Below are 20,058 nucleotides of genomic sequence, written 5' to 3'. Positions count from 1 at the left end.
CTCTGCCCTTCTGTTCACCACCCTCTGGCAGGCTGAACAAACCCTACATGGACTACGGGGACACCGTGATGTGTGGGCTGGAAGCCAACCCCAGTGCTTGGATCCGGAGCCATTCCCACTGGGGAAGGTAACGGACTCTGTGTCACGTGACTCCCACTACTCTCCTCATAGCAAGCTATGCTTGGCTGTGTCACCAGCCAGGAAGGGGAAGGGGATCTTGGGGAAGTATTGTTCAAGCCATTCGGCTTTCTAGGAAGCTTGCTTGTTCTGTACTGATGTTCACGTCCATCCTCCCCATTGCAGGCACATTGTAGACTTCTTCCTGATCATCACTCAGCTGGGGTTCTGCTGCGTCTACTTTGTGTTTCTGGCTGACAACTTTAAACAGGTAGGCTCTGGTTAAAAGAGAGAAAGGGGAGGGATATGCCAATCAAGGAATAGGTTCCTTCTAAGCCAGTTTTTGCCAGTTGAAGACGTCAGGTTTTACTCTTTATGTATACAATCTCGATTTGTCACCTGAAGATCTGGGGTATTAAAAAAAACTCAGGATGGCCAGGTGCTGGTGGCTCATGCCTGTAATCCCAGCTACTCATGAGGCTGAGATCTGAGGATCTCAGTTCAAAGCCAGCCCAGGCAGGAAAGTCCATGAGAGTCTTAGCTCCAATTAACCTCCCCCTTTTATCCCGCAAAAAAAAGCCAGAAATGGAGCTGTGGCTCAAAGTGATAGAGTGTTAACCTTGAGCAAAAAAAAGAAAAATAGTTCAGGGACAGAACCTAGGCCCTGAGTTTAAGCTCCAGGACTGGCACACACAAAAAAGCAATACAGAAACCTCAGGATGACTTCTCCATCTTTCTATCTTAGATAAGGTGTGACCAAGCCCAGCTCAGATAGTTGGGTTGCTCAGGATAGCCACGCAGAGATGTCCCAGGAAGGACCCGCTGGCTGTAGGTGCCTCCCTGGCCTCCACACACACCCTAGCCTTCACCCAGGATCCTCTTCTAGTGGGACTTCAGCTTGCTACTTTGTTCAGTGTTTTCCCCCTTTTCTTTTCTTGTCCTCGTTCTAGGTGTTAGAAGCTGCCAATGGCACCACCAATAACTGCCACCACAACGAGACGGTGATCCTCACCCCCACCATGGACTCGCGGCTCTACATGCTCTCCTTCCTGCCCTTCCTGGTGCTGCTGGTTTTCATCCGAAACCTCCGGGCCCTCACCATCTTCTCCCTGCTGGCCAACGTCAGCATGCTGGTCAGCTTGGTGATGATCTACCAGTTCATCGTTCAGGTGTGGGCTCGGGCTCCCCATGCTCTCGCGAGATAACAGAGAAAATGAGTGAAGTATAAATAGGGGCCCTTAGTATGGCAAATACAGATTAGAGGTTTTTCTGGTGCTAGTCCTGGGCCTTGAACTCAGGGCCTGGGTGCTGTCCCTGAGCTTTTGTGCACAAGGCTAGTGCTCTACCACTTGAGCCACAGCCCCACTTTCAGCTTTTATGGTGTAGTTACTTGGAGATAAGAATCTGATGGACTTTCTTGTGGGAGCTGGCTTCGAACCATGATCCTCAGATCTTAGCCTCCTGAGTGGCTAGGATGACAGGTGTGAACCACCAGTTCCCGGCTGGAAATGTTCCTCTTTTTTTCTTTTTTCTTTTTGTCAGTCATAAGGCTTGAACTCTGGGACTGGGTGCTGTCCCTGAGCTCTTCAGCTCAAGGTGAGCACTCCACCACATGAGCCACAGTGCCACTTCCAGTTTTCTGGTGGTTAATTAGAGATCAGAGTCTTGCAGACTTTTCTGCCCAGACTGACTTTGAACCGCGATCCTCAGATCTCAGCCTCCTGAGTAGCTAGGATTACAGATGTGAGCCACCAGCACCTGGCTTAGAAATGTTTCTTTTCTTTTTTCTTTTTTTTTTTTTTTTTTGGGGGGGGGTCCGGTCATGGGGCTTGAACTCTGGGCCTGGGCGCTGTCCCTCAGCTCTTCAGCTCAAGGCTAGCGCTCTACCACTTGAGCCACAGCGCCACTTCTGGCTTTTTTCTTTTTGCTTATGTGGTGCTGAGGAATCGAACCCAGGGCCTCAGGCATGCAAGGCAAGCGCTCTACCATTGAGCCACCTTCCCAGCCCTTGGAAATGTTTCTTATAAACAAATCTATATGATTTCTTCGTAGGACCTAGGAAACAAAAGTTGTTTTCTTTTTCTTTTTTCTTCTGAAGAGATTACTGTATCATTGTTTTGAAAGCTTCCAAAGTGAAGCCTACTGCAAAGATTAGTAAAAGACCTTTGATTCACTCCAGATGATTCTATCACACTATTGGGCTGTGCTCCAGAGGTATCTAAATACCTGGCTTAGATGAGCATCCTGCAAAGTACTTCATGCTAAATGTCTGCTCACCTTCTTGTAGCAGTAGTGGGAAGATGTTAGAACCTTCAGATGTGGCCTAATGGGAGGAAGTGAGGTCATTGGAGGCGGGCCCTCAAAGAGGGGAGGTATTGGGATTCTGGCCCTGCTTCCTGTCTGCCATGAGGTGAGCAACTCGTGCCTTTTGTGGTGATGTTCTAGACGCAGTTCCCCAAAGCAACAGAGTTACCTCACCCTGGACAGAAAGCTCTGAAGCCATGAGCCATAGTAAACCCTTCTTCATCGTACCTTGCTAAGTAAACCCAACACAATCAGTAAACCACACAATCAGTAAACCAATTTAGAAGCATCTGTTAGGAGCACTAGTAAGAGGCTCCTCCATAGAGTATACGTGGACTTATTTTATTGCTTCTGGAGGCTGGGAAGTCTGGGAAGGCGTGGCGCTTGGAGTCGCTTCCCAGAAGGGCAGAACAAAACACATTCCCTGCTTCATAACCACCCACTCTCAGAACAACCAATCCAGTCCCGTGCAAGTGAGGACTTGCTTAACCCCTTGACAAGGAACCCCAGTTCACCAGAAAATGATGGGTCCCATGGCCTTGCACTCACAAGCCATGTGTTCCCCTGCTGACTTCCCTGGAAGCCCAGCCTCAAATCCCCCCTCTCCGACCCCTTAAAGGTACCACCTCCCAGAATGGCCACTTGGACAGATTTCAACATGAACTTTGCAGATGCTACGGCCATAGAAGCTTCTAAATCAGTTTTTACTTGAAGCGTTGCCTTGAAAGTCTCGTTCTTCAAGGACCACAGCTTTGGTGCCACCCACCCCTGGCCCGTCCCTCTCTCAGTGACTGTCCCTCCCTGGGAATCCCCAGGGGACTGGCTCTGGGACTGACTCCTCCTCACCAATACAGCCTCGTCTTCTTTATCTGTGGCTCAGATCATGCATAATATTCTGTGAAGTTGCCGGTGTGCGGCTCATTACTTAGTGGATTGCTTTCTTAAGGGCAGTTTTAAATGCTTTAGCTTGTTGATAGTTCTGCTCAGTTTTTGTTTTTTGTTTTTTGTTTTTCATCTTTTTTCCCCCCTGAGTCCTGGGGCTTGAACTTAGCACCTAGATGCTATACCTAAGCATTTTTTTTTTTTTTTTGCTCAAGGCCAGTGCTCTACCACTTGAGCCATAGCTCCACTTCCAACTTTTTGCTAGTTAATTGGAGATAAGTTTCCTAGACTTTCCTGCCTGGGCTGGCTGTGAACCCCAATCCTCAGATCTCAGCCTCCTGAGAAGCTAGGATGATAGGTGTGAGCCACCAGCACCTGGCTTTTTCTCTTGATTTCTTTTCTACTTGCATTAAATATCTATGGATGGGGGTGACCTAGTGAAAGAATCGAAAACTCTCAACATTTGGCACATTGGGCTAGGCTTCCCTTGAGAAAATAAAAGTTTTCTCAGCCTGAAGAGAAAAAAAAAAGTCCCCACATCACCTGTCCCTTCAGGCTTTCTCCCTTTAGGAATCTGGAATTTCAGAAAAGGTGTGGCCACTTCAATTTGGGGGCTTCTGATCCCGAATCTCTGCTTACCTTTGGCTTTCTTTCTGTTTCTCTTTCTCAGAGGATCCCAGACCCCAGCCACCTACCTTTGGTGGCATCATGGAAGACCTACCCTCTGTTCTTTGGCACAGCCATTTTCTCATTTGAAAGCATCGGAATGGTAAGTGGCATTGTGACTTGGGCCCCCAGTGTCCCCTGGGAATCTATACTGTTTACCCAGTGTCCCCTGGCACCTTCCCTGTCCCCACTGTCGGACTTGACATCCGGGACTTTTCTACTCATGAACAAGTGAACCGTGTTGCAGGATTCCATGCAAGCTGCCAGCGCCAACCTTTTATTGGCGGGGAGGGGGAGTGGTTTGGGTGTCAGGCTAAGCGTGCAGAGAGGTACTATGGTTTGAAACTCAAGAACTCATACTGGCTTAGGCAGGTGCTCCACCACTGAGCCGTGTCTCCGTCCTTTTCTTTTCTTGTGCTGGTGTTTTTTGAGCTAAGGGTGACAGGTGCGTACTTAACTTCTTCCTGTCATCATGGAGTCTCGTGGACTTGGCTGCCCGGACTGGCTTGGAACCATGATCCTCCTTATCTCAGGCCTCTCCATCCTGGCTTAGGATGATAGGCACGTACAGCTAGAAGTAGTGGGTCTTGTGAACTTCGCTGTCTGGACTGGTCTGGGACCATGGTCCTCCCAAACTAGCAGCGGCAGCTTATGAAGACCTCACGGTCCCCTCCCCTGCTCTCTATGCCCTCACCATTGTGAGGGATCCGTGCTCTTGCTCAGGTCAGTGAGTGGGACCCCAGGCAGCTCTTGAGGCAGGAAATGGGCCAAGAGCGGTTGGTTGCCTGTTCCCACAGGTTGGCTGGGAGCTGTGGTCTCAGGTCAGACACTGGGGGCGCTGTTGAGTGCCACACACCTGTGTGTGGGGAGGGGGGGAGGGCGGGGGGCCTGGCCTGGGCCAGCAACCTGGAGTCATCCTGCCTCCCCTTCCCCTCCATGTCTTGGATTCTCACTTAAGTCAGTCAGCTCTGGAATCCCTTCTAGACCTTTCCAGCTGCTGATGGAATAACTTTGATGCATCCGTTTTTGTTTTTTTTGTTTGTTTGTTTTTTTTTCCTATCAGGAGAGGGAAATGTACTTTGGGGAGTCTGAGAATAATTTTGGTTTTGGATGGTTATATTTTGATTGGCTATTCACTTTTTTCTTCGTCTTCTGTGCTCTCCTTCCTCTCTTACTATGTGTAGGTTCTGCCCCTCGAAAACAAAATGAAGGATCCCCAGAAATTTCCAGTCCTCTTGTTCGTGGGGATGGCCATTGTCACCATCCTCTACATCAGCTTGGGGTCCCTGGGGTACCTGCAATTCGGTGCCAACATCCAAGGCAGCCTTACCCTCAACCTGCCCAACTGCTGGTATGTGGGGGAGGGGGTCAAGGTGTGGGGTGGTGGCAGAAGTTTGAGCTTCTCAGCCCTCACACGCTGCGTGATTCCTGCTTTACGTTGATTTCATGCATCAAGCCATTATCTGTGACGACATTTCCCCTAGAGAAATCCTGAGCCCCAAGAACCAAGAATCATGGATTCCATCCCCCCTCCCCCACCCACCATTCCCATTACACCATTGTGCCAGGTCCTAGGGCTTGAACTCAGGGCCTGGGCACTGTCCCTGAGCTTTTGTGCTCAAGGCTAGCACATCTACCACTTTGAGCTATAGCTCTACTTCTGGTGGTTCATTGCTGGTTCATTGGAGGTCAGAGTTTTACAGACTTTACTGCCCTGGGCTAGCTTTGAACCATGATCTTTAGATCTCAGCCTCCTGAGTAGCTAGGATTACAGGCGTGAGCCACCGGTGCTTGGCTTAGTAATTCTCTTTCTAAGATGAAAACCTCATTGTGGAGAGGCGCCGTGTGCAGATACTGAGAACTTTGTTAGTGTAGGCGCCATGTGCAGATACTGAGAACTTTGTTAGTGTGGAAGGGATAAATGGAAATAATAACCTCTTGGCCAGCCTGGCTAGTTTGCCTGTGTGTGCCATTAGGGGCTGAGAGGGAACTGGATGAGGCAGATTGAGGCACCAAGGGGAGTTCTTGGTGAATAGCATTGGTGTGCAGGCCAGGCCGCCCCAGGGTGATCTGCCTATGGCCTAAGAACATAGTCCTAGAGTTCAAGCAAGAGCAAGTCAGTGCCCATTTTACACATAGTAAATGACCATATTTGCATATACCCAATAGCAAATGACCACATTTGCATACATCCAATGAAGGAGGCCGGCTGACTCACTGTCTCATGTGTGAATCTGGTTCAGAGAATTCTGGGAAGGTCCGGGGAGGAGGATAGTCAGTGGGCCATGCCATAGGAGCAACATTGAGTTGTGAGAACAAAGCAGATTCCCATCAGAAGCCAGCCAGGCAAGGAAAGCCCTTGAGATTCTTATCTCCAAATACCTAGCCAAAAGCCGGAAATGGAGCTGTGGTTCAGGTGGTAGAGCACCAGCCTGGGGCAGAAAAAGCTCAGGGACAATGGCCAGGCCTAGAGCTCAAGCCCTACTACAGGTATAAGAAAAAAGAAAAAAAAAAAAAGAAGAGCTGGTCCACTGTCTATTGTGTTCCAGACCCTGGTGGAGGAGGAGGGGCGTCAGAGCCCCACTGAGCCTTGGACCCCCAGCAGGGAAGGGCTGAGGGTCCTGACATATACGCCAGCAGGCACACAATGCTTTCAAGTCCCTGGAAATATCAAAGCTACCAGGCATGAGCTCCACGGAGCGCCATGAACTACGTCACCCATGTGCCCGCTGGTTAAACCTTTCCACTGCTACTGGTCCTTCCTTCTAAAATATCCAGGGTTTCCTGTTTCTGCGTCCGTGTTGCAAGTGTGCACACGAGATGAGAACTTAGATGTGAAATTGTTAGGTTGGAGTTCACAGGGTCTGGCGGCTTGGCCAATAGGTGTCTGTAAAGGTGCTGAGCCAGCCAAGCGGGGGACAAAGGGGTACTGATCTCCCTGCAGGCTGTACCAGTCAGTCAAGCTGCTCTACTCCTTTGGCATCTTCTTCACCTACGCACTGCAGTTCTACGTCCCGGCCGAAATCATCATCCCATTCTTTGTGTCCCGAGTACCCGATCGCTGCCACTTACTGGTGGACCTGTTTGTGCGCACCATGCTGGTTTGCCTCACCTGTGAGTATAGAAGGCCCTGTGTGTCTACACTTCCCCCCACCATCAAAGGTCACCTAGTCCCCAGTGCTCCCAGGAGAGGGGCGGGGGGGCTACAGGCAGACATGCATGGCTTTTTTTTTTTTTTTTCTGGTCATGGGGCCTGAACTCTGGGCCTGGCTGCTGTCCCTCAGCTCTTCAGCTCAAGGCTAGCGCTCTACCACTTGAACCACAGCACCACTTCCAGCTTTTTTTGCTTATGTGGTGCTGAGGAATCAAACCCAGGCCTTCATGCATGCAAAGCAAGCACTCTACCACTGAGCCACCTTCCCAGGCCAGCCATGGCTTCTGAGTGGAGGCGTACCCAGGGATTGCAGTGAATTGGTTTGTCTGGATTCTACGGGACCCGGGAATGAGGACAGTAGTTGGTAGACATGCTGTAGAATGCCAAAGAGCTGCATGTGGTAGCACATCGCTGTAATCCCAGCGCCGGGCCTGGCTCCTATGACTTTAAAAATAGAACAGACTTGAATATTTTTTCAAGATGAATGATTTGAATGTTGCTTATAGTTGGAGGAGTCAGAAATGACATTTTTGGCTGTCAGTGTATAGAAGGCAAGCAAAAGGCTCTCCTCTGTCTGTCTGTCTGTCTGTCTGTCTGTCTGTCTGTCTGTCTGTCTGTTTCTGTCTCTGTTTCTTTCTCTCTGTGTATGTGTCTCTCTCTCTCTGTATCTCTTTTATTGTTTCGTACTAAGGATTGAATCAAAGCCTCTCATACTTGCAAGGCAGACACTACCACTTGAGCCACATCCCTAACCTCTTTTTATGTTGGTTATCTTCAAGACAGGGTCTTTTGTTGTTGTTGGTGGTGGTGGTTGTGGGCTTGAACTCAGGGCCAAGGTGCAGTCCCTGGGCTTTTTTTTATTTTTTTCTTGCTCAAAGCTAGCATTCTACCACTTTGAGCCACAGCTCCACTTCTAGTTTTCTGATGGTTAGTTGGAGATAAGAGTCTCATGGACTTTCCTGCTTTGTCTGGCTTCAAACCTCAATCCTCATGTCTCAGCCTTGTGAATAGCTCAGATTACAGGCAAGCAACACCAGCACCTGGCTAGGTAGGTCTTTCTTTATGCCCAGACCACACTAGACTGAATCTTCTTACTTACGCATCCTCATTACAGGAGATGATAGGCAGCCATTGGTTGAGACGGAGTCTTTTGAACATTTCATGCCCGAGGCTGGCTTCAAACCATCTCCACTTCCCAAGTAGCTAGGATTGCATGCCCAGATTATTCTTTTTACCCACCTAAGAAACAGGACCCGATCTGGCTGTAGCAAGCCCTCTAGGCCCTTGCTGCTCTCTCATTTTACTTCTGAGTCTCCACGTGCAGAGAACTCCTTCTGATTGGATCTCACACAGCTCTCCTAAAGAGAGCAGGGTGGGGCGGGCAGGAGACAGGGCAGACAGCTTGGGTTCACCAGCCTTGGAGAGCCACGGCAGCCTGAATTCCTGGCTTCCTCTTCTACGTGTGGCTCTTCTTTGGGCAGTGTTCAGGGCCTTGGGCAGACCCAGTGGTGTGGAAAGAGCCCTCAAGGCAGCTAATTCAGGGCTCAAGTGTCTGCGAAGGGGGAGCACACGCTGTCTCTTACTTTTCTGATACATTGCCTTAATGTGTGTGGGCGGGGCAACTGTCTGCCCTTTGCCAGCAGCACTTGAAGGTTTGAATGGAGTGTGTGTGTGTGTGTGTGTGTGTGTGTGTGTGTGTGTGTGTGTGTGTGTGTGTGTGTGTGTGTGTGTGTGTGTGTGTGTGTGTGTGTGTATCTTAAGCCTGGCTCCCTGATTTTGTGTGTGTGTGTGTGTGTGTGTGTGTGTGTGTGTGTGTGTGTGTATGTATCTTAAGCCTGGCTCCCTGATTGTGTGTGTGTGTGTGTGTGTGTGTGTGTGTGTGTGTTAAGCCTGGCTCCCTGATTCTCCAGAACCTGTGCTTTTCAACTTAGAGCCCTCTTTTGTTTTCTCACCATGCTTTTTTTTTCCCCAGGCTCGGTGGGGGCTGGGCCTCATCTTGCGGGCTTCTGCTGAAAGACCCTGCTGAGTGAGCTAGGGCTGTTTTTGATCTTCAAGAGCATGCACCTGCCTTTCCCTTCTGTGGTCTGTCGTGGCTTAGTACCTAGCATCTCATCCCATTAATGAAGGTAGCCCCTTCATCTCTGAGAGCCCCGTGGCGTCCTCAGCTTCCTGGAGACTTTGAAGTCGTTGGATGGCTCTCTAGGGCTGCCTGCGGGGTCTCTGTGCATTTGCTTTGTTCTTGCTGCTCTGTTCTTCTAGAGGTGTCCAATGTTGCTTGCTATGGCATTTAGATTTTTTGGGGGGGGTGCCAGTCCTGGGGGTTTGGATTCAGGGCCTAAGAAAAAGCCACTTCTGGATTTTGGTAGTTAAATTAGTAAGAATCTCACAGATGTTCCTGCCTGGGCTGGCTTCAGACCACGATCCCTGGATCTCAGCCTCCTGAGTAGCTAGGACGACAGGTGTGAGCCACTGGTACCCGGCCGACATTTAGATCTTGTATCCACTGTAGCTTCTTGAGCAGGCTCTTTGCCAGTAAGAAGAACACAGCTTGTTGGAGCCTAGGATCTGCTCCTGAAATGAAGTGACCGAATCAGGACCGAGCAATGTCTTTTTCGTTGTTTGTTTGTTTTTGTCAGTCATGGGGTTTGAACTTGTGGGCCTGGGCTGTCCCTGCTCTCTTCAGCTCAAGGTGAGCGCTCTATCACTTGAGCCACAGCACCACTTCTGGTATTCTAGGGTTTTAGTGGAGATAGGAGTCTCACGGACTTTCCTGCCCGCGCTGGCTTTGAAGTATGATCCTCAGATCTCAGCCTCCTGAGTAGGCAGGATTACAAGCATGAGCCACCGGCACCCGTCTTAAGCATTGTCTTAAAATGACACAGTTAGGTAGGCCAGGCCTTAGAAATCTTCTCCTATTTGTTTCCCAAGCTCAGAGAGAGTGAGCAGTTCTGCCCTGGGTCCCACAGCTTGTGAGAGGTAGGATGGCCATACCATAAGCTGGCTTTAAGCATTTTTGTGACATGCTGTATAGGACTCCGGGTTTGTTATGTGAATGATCTCACGGAGCTGTCCGCCCCCATGTGGCAGATGAGAAGAGTCAAGGTTCTGGGTGGGAAGTGGGGGCAGTGACCACATCTCTTTATGTAGAGAGAGCTAAGGGCCCAAAGAGACCTTCATTTGCTTACAGGACAAATAAAAAGCCTGTATAGCTGGGCACTGGTGGCTCACATCTGTAATCCTAGCTACTCAGGAGGCTGAGATTTGAGGATCATGATTCAAAGCCAGCTTGGGCAGGAAAGTCTGAGAGTCTTTTTTTTGGGGGGGGGGTCCGGTTGTGGGGCCTGAACTCTGGGCCTGGGCACTGTCCCTCAGCTTTTCAGCTCAAGGCTAGCGTTCTACCACTTGAGCCACCTTCCCAGCCCTCCATGAAAGTCTTATAGCCAATGAACCACCAGAAAACTGGAAGTGGCGCTATGGCTTAAGTGGTAGAATGTTCGCCTTGAGCTGAAGAGTACAGGAACAGCTTTCAGGCCCAGAGTTCAAGCCCCATGACTGACAAAAAAAAGCCTGTATCCTCTCCTCCTCTCCCCCAACTTTCCAGACATTGATTTGGAAGTGCCGGTGTCTGATCCATAGAAGAAAGGAAAAGGAGGAAGGATGGCTGAGCACCCAGAACTAGTTCTGAGCTTCTGTGTCCCCCGAATCTGCTTTGTTCTTTGTTTTTGGTCGATTGTGGTCCCTGAACTCTGGGTCTGGGCACTGTCCCTCAGCTCTTCAGCTCAAGGCTAGCGCTCTACCACTTGAGCCACAGCACCACTTCCGGCTTTTTTCTGCTTATGTGGTGCTGAGGAATCGAACCCAGGGCCTCATGCATGCAAGGCAAGCGCTCTACCACTGAGCCACCTTCCCAGCCTCCGCTTTGTTCTTGAACATTGAAACCCCCATCGTATTCCCTTTGGTGACACAAAAAGCTCCAGGACAATTAGGGTGGCCTTAGGGAAGCCTCTGCTTTCTACCACCCCTCCATCCCTCTTTGTCTTTCCTTCATCCCTCCTCTGGGAGTCCTGTGTTTTCTCACTCCTTCTGTCTCTGAGGTCCTCATTTCCTCCTGGCATTCTCCCAGCCTTTGGCCCTTTGGGCCTGGTTTCCATGGTGACAGTAATCAGGGAGTGGAGTCAGGCCCTGGCAGCTGGTCAGGCTCTGGAAAGAGGCAAGCATGAAGGACTGTATTGGGATTCGAATTCATTTGCACACCATGTGGTCCCGTCCACTTTCCAGAAACCAAGTTCAGATGACCACCTGTGCAGAATGAACCTCAGGAGTCGCTGGGGTGAGGCTGAGCATGGGGCGCTGTCTCCTAAGAGGTTACCGGGGAACCCCACAGTGGGAATCACAGTCCACCCATGTTCGGTTAACCCGCAGGTAGATTGTCTTTTTTCCGCTGTATCCCAGGTCTGTGGGTTCGGGACCCCCAGCCTCACGAAACCTGATTATGGCCACGTGATCATAGTAGCACTTCTATTTTGCCCACAAGAAAATGGGGAGTGTCCCCCAACTCATGAACAACACCGGATTGGAGTGTAAAATTCAAACCCAGAGCCCACAGTCAACCCTCAAATAGACGTGTAACACACTGGCCTCTGCCTGCCCAGTGGGAAAACCACTCGGGTGGGGACACTGAGTGCAGGGGACCCCAGGAAAGGGTGGAGCTTCTCCCCTTTGCTTGAGATACCTCGGGGGACAGTCCTGGGAGCTGTTCTGGAAATGCGTGTGACGTGGGCTTCTCATCGTAGAGCTGGACTGGGGGGGGGGGGACACTGAGGTTTTGAATGGCAGTATCCTGGGTAGTAAGGTGATGAGCAGTTGCTCAGAGGTGGCCCAGCCCCTCTTCCGCATCATGGCCTTCCTCCCGCGGCAGAGACCCTATTGTCCTGGCATGTAGGGCAGGGAGATGGAAGCCAAGCCTGGCACTGTGGTGCCTGTCTACAGTCCCAGCGCTCAGGGAGGCAGAGGCAGGAGGATGGTGAGGTCAAGGCCCATCTGATCTTCAGAGTCAAAGAAAAGGTTGGGCGGGTGGGCGGAATGGAAGAAGGGAGACGAGGAATGGAGGGAAAGAGAGGGAAGGAAGGGAGAGAGAAAGAAAGGGACAGCCAGGTACCAGTGGCTCACGCCTGTCATCCTAGCTACTCAGGAGGCTGAGATCTGAGGATCGCAGTTCAAAGCCAGCCGGGGCAGGAAAGTCCATGAGACTCTTATCTCCTATAAACCACTAGAAAACTGGAAATGGCACTGTGGCTCAAGTGGTAGAGCGCTCGCCTTGAGCTGAAGAGTTGAGGGACAGCGCCCAGGTCCAGAGTTCAAGCCCCCCAAAAGAGAAAGGAAGAAAGAAAGAAGGAAGAAAGAAAGGAAGGAAAAGAAAAGAAGGGAGGGAGGGTTTCTGTCAAGAAGGAAAGGAAGGAAGGAAGTAGAGAGAGAAGAAAGGAAGGAGAGGGAGGGAGAGAAGGAAGGATGGGAAAGAAGGAAGGAGGGAGGGAGAGAAGAAAAGAAGGAGGATAGGAGGGAGAGAAGAAAGGAAGGGAAGGAAAGAGGTAGAGACAGGAAGGAAGGGAGGGAGGGAAAAAGGGAAGAGAGAGAGAGAGAGGGGGGATCTTCATTTTCCCTGGAGCTCTCCATTGCAGAAGCCGGGCAGACGCTGGCTTGGCTGTGGCCATTGCGCACCTCGTCCAGCAGGGGGCAGCTCTGACCGCAGGCGTTGCTCCCCCTCCTCCCCCCGCAGGCGTGCTGGCCGTGCTCATTCCCCGGCTGGACCTGGTCATCTCTCTGGTGGGCTCGGTGAGCAGCAGCGCCCTGGCCCTCATCATCCCCCCGCTGCTGGAGATCACCACGTTCTGTGCAGAGGGCCTGAGCCCCCTGCTCATCGCCAAGGACGTCCTGATCAGCAGCCTGGGCTTCCTGGGCTTCGTGGTGGGGACTTACCAGGCTCTGTATGAGCTGATCCAGCCAAACAATGCCCCCATCTCCCTCAACGCCACCCATGCCTCTGTGTAGCGATCTGAGGGACATTGCCCCCCGATACCTGTCCCCCAGAGCCTCACACGCGGCCAGCCTGTGGGGAGAAGACGGGGACTATGTCTGGACGCCCCTGCCTTTGGCACTGGGCGGGTCCCATTGGGCCAGGCAAGCCCGAGGTTGGGGCCAGGACCATGTCGTCACTGCCCCTATGTACTTTTATCTCTGCCTCTGATCCTCCCCTCCTCACGCCCTCCTCCCTCACCTGCCTGCCCCCCCCCTCCCCATCATATTCCTTCTGCACGGATCACTTTATTTAAGGCGGGGAAGGGGAGGCGGGGCTTCCTACACCTCAACGTTTTCTCCTGGCCTGGGCCAGGCCTGGATTAAATAAGTGGGGGAGTCCCCCCCCACACCCTCTTTCTAAAGCCAGGCTTCTTTCTCAACTCCCTCCCAAAGGTCGTACCTCAATACCCATTTAGCTGCTCAGCACTTGGGGTGCTGGGATCTACCTAGGAGTTTATAAAGTAGCCTCCCCTCCCCCTCCCCCTGCGACCCCTCCTTGTTCCCTCTCTTCCAAAGCTGGAGGTCTGAATGTGCATCCTCTCTCTGGCTTGCCGTGACCCCCCACACCCTCCCCCCGCCGTCCACACCTGCTGTCCCCCACATTCCCCCCACGTGGGTCCCCCTCCTCTCTGCATTCTCCATTCTGATATGGCAGCTTAGGTTTCGCTAGTAGATGCTGGCTTACGATCGGGGCGATCTCTTTTTCTCTTACTCGACTCCAGGACCTCTCCGCCCAAGGAGGTACCCATGTCGCTCCCCGGTGCCTGGCCCGGTGCCCACACAGCCTCCGTGTGGAGACCAGGGCTGCCTCCTGCAGCCCACTGGAAGCACTCAGTCAGGAGTGAGCCCGGGGGGGCCAGGGCACCGAGTTCCATCAAGGCAGGCTTAGGTGGTGGTCGCTTTGTGTTCCGTGTGTCTAGCAAATGAAGCCGTGGCCACAGTCACTACCTTTTGTGCGGGAGACACCATCCATGTGGCTGAGCGCCAAGAGGTGATGTCACCGCACATAGTACCTGACGCTACGTGTGTTGGGCTGTCTGTCTACCCTCAGGAGGGCAGAGGCTGGAGAGCAGGGGACAGGGGCTGTGTACCACCTCTGAATTTGTCCATGCGCCGTGGGCTTCCAAGAAGCCATTGAACACTAACTGTACCCCATCCGTCCCCCAGCCAGCCTCCAATGAGCTGCCTCCAGTTGGGCCTCCGGGGGGGAGGGGAACCTCTTCCCTCCGTGTGTCAGGAGGGTCCCCAAGGGCATCCAACCATGCTGCTTGTGCCTGTGTGACAGTGGGCATCGTGCCCCTTCCACACCTGACCTCGAGCTACGATTTTACCTTGAGCGCCATGGGAAGGAGTCAGCAAAGATCGATCAGGGTTTTTGCTTTTTTTTTGGTGCTTTTTCCAAAGTTGTGAGCGCCACACCCCACCCCACCCCCCCATATATATATACGCATTTATTGCTCAGCCTTCTCTCTCTCTGCTCCAATAGCAGCTAAGTGACTTCCAGGCAGAGGGGGCTTAGGAGAATGGTGTTCTTCTCCCATCCCTTCTGCTCTGGGGTGGGGTGGGGGTGGGGGGGCATGGGAGGTGCTCACATGACTAAGGGTTGGGGCTGGGGAATCCGCAGAGGTCCTGGCCTCTCCAGTCCCAGAGAAATGACCAAAGTGGGTCCTGAAATTGGCCCCCCTCATTCCAGGCCTGGCAGGTCGAGCTGTGCGTTCCTGCTGGGGGTGGGGAGGACTACCCCGGATGGGGCTCAGGGCAGAAACCTGCCCTTCATCTGGACCCTAGCTCTGTGCAGATGATACACTGGTGCTGCTAAGCCCCTAGGCCTGAGAAGGCTGATGTATGGGGGAGCCGGCTCAAGCGTTAGGGTGTTTGTTCTTTCTTTTGTGCTGGTACTAGGGCTTGCATTCAGGGCTTTGCGCTGTCCCTGAGCTTTTTTCACTCAAGGCTGGTGCTCAACCTCTTGATCCACCACACCTCCACTTCCGGCCTTTTTTTTCCTTTTTTTTTTTTTTTGCTGGCAAATTGGAGCTAGGAACTCCCACAGATTTACCTGTGGGGGGTATGAACTATGGCCCTCCGATCTCAGCCTCTTGAGTAGCTAGGATGACAACGTTAGGAGTTTCCTATGGCTGGTGTATTTGGGCTCCTGGATCAGACAGCCTGGCCGTAGGGCCCTTTCAGAAATCCCAGATAGACCCACAAGGGACCTGGCCAAAAATACCCGGATGGAAAGTAATTTGATCTCAGAGTGACAGGGCAGAGGATCTGCTGGACAGGCCGCCAGCAAAGCCACAGGGCGCTGACTCCATGGCACAGCCCTGCTTCCTCTCCTTAGGCTCAGCTCCCAGACGCCTGCGTGCTCAGAGGCGTGGCTCACGTGAGTTCTTGTTGTTATTTCTCTCCATCAGTACCGGGGATGGAACTTATGTTTGCCAGGCCAGAGTTCGCACTGAGAACACATTGTGCCTCTCACCTCCAAATGCCACTGTGGGGTGCAGGTCCCATTGTACAATGTCCCCGAAGAGGGGGTGTGGCTCTTTGGTGCAGGCCTTTTCCCGTTCATTCTGGCCCCTCCCAGCTTCCTCTTGCTCCAAAATCATGCGTGTCAAACACTACACGTGGACTTCAAAGTTTGAAATCTCCGTTGACAGCTCATTTGTTATCCGGCATCATTCCTCACTCGGCTCAGGCTTCGTGTCCAGGGATTTTCGTTTTTAACCCCCTCCCACAGGTTGCTTCCCCCTCCCTCAGGAGAACAAGACAGTCCAGGGAACAGGAGATGGTGGTCAGAAGAGTGGCCAAAAATAGCATTTTCCAAAATGCATCACCGATCTCTGAGATGATTCGTGGAAAGGAAAGTGATCGAGCTGGTCTTTGAACTCACAGTCAGACCTTGCAGGCAAGGAGATCTGCTGCAGGGCCCTACCCCATGAAGTGTCCTCCCTCTTCTTGGGTACTGTTGATTCAGTCCTTGGCAGAAGACATTCATGATGCTAATGGGCAATCTGAGTGAGCAGATGGAAAAATAAGGGCAGAAGGTACCAGACACCAGACTTGTTCTTTGGTCTCAGTGAATAGGATGGTGGAGAATGCGGTTCTCTTTTAGGGAATGGTAGGATTGGGTACCTGTGCTGTAAACATCGGTGGCCTTTGTGGGTACCAGGAACAAGCACTCAGCCTGTCCCGATAACCACGCGGTACTGGCCAGTTCCGTGCCGGGATGGGCCCAGCATTTCCGTCTTGGTGTGTACAGATGCGGGCGTGTCAGAGCTTGTAGAAGATTCCACATGGGGTTGTGTGCGTGTTAAACTTTTCCCTTTCAATAAATGAATTTTAATTTTTATTTTTCACAGGTTGTGGTCTGTGTCTTTGTTCTCACACATCTTTAAAAAAAATAATAATAATGTTGCTGTGTGCCGATGGCTCACATCTGTCATCCTGGTGGCTCAGGAGGCAGAGATCTGAGGATCACAGTTCAAAGCCAACCCAGGCAGGAAAGTCAGTGAGACTCTTCTCTCCCAACGAGCCACCCAAAAAGCCGGATGTGGAACTGTGGCTTAAGCGGTAGAGCAAAGAATAACTCAAGGATAATGCCCAGACCCTGAGTTCAAGCCCCAGGATTGGCACAAACAAAACAAAATACCACTTAGATCTCTTTACTGGATCTTAGGTTAACATTAGTTTGCTCATTACAGTGACCAGATCCCTAATAGAAGCAATTTATTCACTAGATAGTCTGGAGTGCATGTCAGGAACAGAGCTGTTGATATCATGGCAGCCCGGAAATAGATGTGAAATCCTGGAAGGGTCCCTATCTCCTAAACCACAAACCCCCAGTAACCTTGTACAGTCTGCCTCACCCTTCTACCTCTCGATACCTCCTATCAAATCATGACTACATCAGGTGATTTATCTCAGCCTCGCTGGATCTAGAGAAGGCCTGAGGCTCAACTTAAAAAAAAAAAAAATCCCAGATCATATGGCTACTCTTTTCTAGAACCTTCCCAGGCTGGTTTAGTTAGCATTTACGACTCTCTCCTCAGCAGCCTGTCCTGCTGCTTTTCTGTTTAGCCTCCTACCTGCCTATGGTGTAGAGACACAATGATGTCTGCCCGGAACCACAGCTCCCGCAGCAAATGTTTCTAGAACATTGTGGCTGTTTTGAGAGCATGTAGACATTCCCCCACCCCCCTTTGTCATGATTCCCTAAGCCAAATGCATGCTGTCGTGGCCTTATAAGTCATCTAAAGATGATTGAAAATAGGTGTAGTCTATTTATGCTGTGTGTTGGTGGCTCACACCCATAATCCTAGCTACTGAGGAGGCTGAGATCTGAGGATCGTAGTTCAAAGCCAGCCCAGGCAGGAAAGTCTGTGAGACTCTTATCTCCTGTGATGCACCAGAAAACCAGAAGTGACACTGTGGCTCTAAGTGGTAGAGTACTCACCTTGACCAAAAAGAGCTCGGGAGACACCACCGAGGCCCTGAGTTCAAGTCCGACCAAAAAACAACAAAATGTGTGTGTAGCTTACATGGAAGACAGGAACACCCAGGATTTTTATGTCTTCTTTGTTTTTTGCCAGTCATGGGGCTGGAACTCTGGGCCTGGGCTCTGTCCCTCAAGCTCTTCCACTCAAGACTAGCACTCTACCCCTTGAGCCACAGCGCCACTTCAGCTTTTTCTGCTTATGTGGTGCTGAGGAATTGAATCCAGAGCCTCATGCATGCAAGGCAAGCACTCTATAACTGAGCCACCTTCCCAGCCCTTTTGTGTCCTCTCTACCTCCTGAACTACTTCTCTGTGGGGACCAAGGGACCCTGTGTTTGGCCCTTGCTCTAGATCAGCTTAGATTGGTACGTCTCCTGCCACCTGCCCCTGGGACTTACCCGCCCCTGAAATGGCCTGGCTTACTAAATGCAGGATAATCTCCTTGCCATCTACGCCTGGTTGGCAGTCAATGTCATTGTGTTTCTTTGGAATTTTATATCCACTTAACCAAGAATGTCCCCTTGGTTGGACCTTGTACTCTTGCTGGGGAAGTTTTGATACAATCCCATTGCCTGGAAGCTTCTGCTGTTCACCTGGGGGACGCCAGGATGCAGTCATCACAGGCCATGCAGAGAAAATGGTTGGGAATGGTTGTGTACTTGGTGAAGAATAGACTGTGTGTCCTGAGAAAGTCATCTTAGAACTTAACATAGTATATAGCCTTTTCCCTCAGCTCGTGTGTGTGTGTGTGTGTGTGTGTGTGTGTGTGTGTGTGTGTGATTGGGGCTTGAACTCAGAGCCTAGGCGCTGTCCCTGAGCTTTTTATTTTTATTTCTCAAGGCTAGTGAGCCACAACTCCACTTCTAGCTTTTTTTTTTTTTGTAGTTGTTGTTGTTGCTTAATTGGAGATAAGAACTCACAGACTTTTCCTCCCTGGGCGGGCTTTGAACTGTGATCCTCAGATCTCAGCCTCCTGAATAGCTAGGATTACAGGCTTGAGCCGCCTATGCCTGACTCCCCTTTCGCTTTAAAAAAAATTATTTATTGAAATTAAGTGACTACATAAATTTCACAACACTGTGGCATAGTTATACTTAGCTAAAGTCACAAATACATTTTAACCTTCACAATGATCATCATTATCACAATCTACAAAGCTTATGAGCTCTATGAACTTTAACAATAAAATTATGTCTTACGAATCGGGTGATATGTACATTTCTTTCCTTTTGCTTAACATCAGCTCTTCTCCACTTTCGGTATTTGAGAATCACTCCAGTTTTGTTTTTTTGGGGGGGGGGGGGATCCGGTCGTGGGACTTGAACTAGGCTTGGGCGCTGTCCCTCAGCTCTTCAGCTCAAGGCTAGCGCTCTACCACTTGAGCCACAGCGCCACTTCCGGCTTTTTTCTTTTTGCTTATATGGTGCTGAGGAATCGAACTCAGGGCCTCAGGCATGCAAGGCAAGCGCTCTACCACTCCAAAAAAAAAAAAAAAAAGTAGTTCACCTGCTGTGTCCTTTTTCCCTCCCAGATAATGCCTTGATACACACCTCCACGCTGCCCAACACCCAAAGAAAGCAGTTTCTGGATCTTTCTGTAATGCACAAGTCTCAGCTGCCCTTCCTCTCCTAGCAGATTTTATCCCCTGCCTGCTTCCTACAGCCTTTGCTCATAGGATACCCCTCCCTCCCTCCCTCCCCTCCTTCCTTCCTTTCCTTTTTCTCCAACAAGACCTAAAATTGCAGGGTCACTGCTATTGTCCCCAGGCCATGATGGAGGGTTTAGAGCCCCAGAGTGGAGCCCCACGACTGAACAGGGTCCTATCTCCCCATCTCTAGACACTCTGGCTCTCTTTGTGCCCCTTAGAATTGGAGCAATCTTCTTGACTGGTTAAGTCACAAGGTCTGGAGTCAGGCAGAGCTGGGTTCAAATCCTGGCCCTGTCACTCATGAATTTGGGGACCTTGCTTTAAGTCACAAACATCTTGCAGGCTACCTAATTCCTTTGTGCCTCTGCTTCCCTTGTGTAAGTGTGTGTGTGTGGGTAAACAGTACCAATCTCAGGAGGGTTTGTATTAATAAGACAGGAGAGAGTTGCTCAGGGCTCAGCCTGTGGCAGGTGGTCCGTGGCATGTGGCTGTAGAGGTGGAGGCTGGCAGTGGTGATGAGGTTTATGAACTGTAAAATATAACTGCAGTGTCATAGTCCAGATGTTTAAAACCAACTGCCCAGTAGTTTGAAAAAGAGAGACTTTCCCTGGAAACCTTTCTTGCCTCTCTGGGCTCCCTCAATCAGTTCTTGTTCTTTGTGCGCCACCTTGCGGTCACCTTTGGAAGTTCAGGCTGGGAGGGTGTGGATAAAGCGTA

General features: G+C 51.0%; 1 protein-coding gene across 1 annotated transcript in view; it reads left to right on the top strand.

The window, feature by feature from the left end:
• LOC138827187 (proton-coupled amino acid transporter 1) overlaps window positions 1-16,554 on the top strand; it is a 35,303-nt gene extending 18,749 nt beyond the window's left edge. The window contains exons 5-11 of the mRNA XM_070022676.1: window positions 32-127; window positions 304-388; window positions 1,068-1,286; window positions 3,974-4,072; window positions 5,154-5,320; window positions 6,914-7,083; window positions 12,900-16,554. Of these exons, the coding sequence (XP_069878777.1) occupies window positions 32-127; window positions 304-388; window positions 1,068-1,286; window positions 3,974-4,072; window positions 5,154-5,320; window positions 6,914-7,083; window positions 12,900-13,171 (1,108 nt within the window). The 3' untranslated portion in view covers window positions 13,172-16,554. The remainder of the gene's footprint in view (window positions 1-31; window positions 128-303; window positions 389-1,067; window positions 1,287-3,973; window positions 4,073-5,153; window positions 5,321-6,913; window positions 7,084-12,899) is intronic.
• Window positions 16,555-20,058: the final 3,504 nt, after the last annotated feature.

The sequence above is a fragment of the Dipodomys merriami genome, unplaced genomic scaffold, assembly GCF_024711535.1.
Source record: "Dipodomys merriami isolate MVZ:Mamm:240054 unplaced genomic scaffold, mDipMer1.0.p SCAF_151, whole genome shotgun sequence".
NCBI lineage: Eukaryota > Metazoa > Chordata > Mammalia > Rodentia > Heteromyidae > Dipodomys > Dipodomys merriami.
The sequence above is the reverse complement of the archived record's forward strand: the minus strand, read 5'-3'. Positions and strand labels throughout refer to the sequence as shown.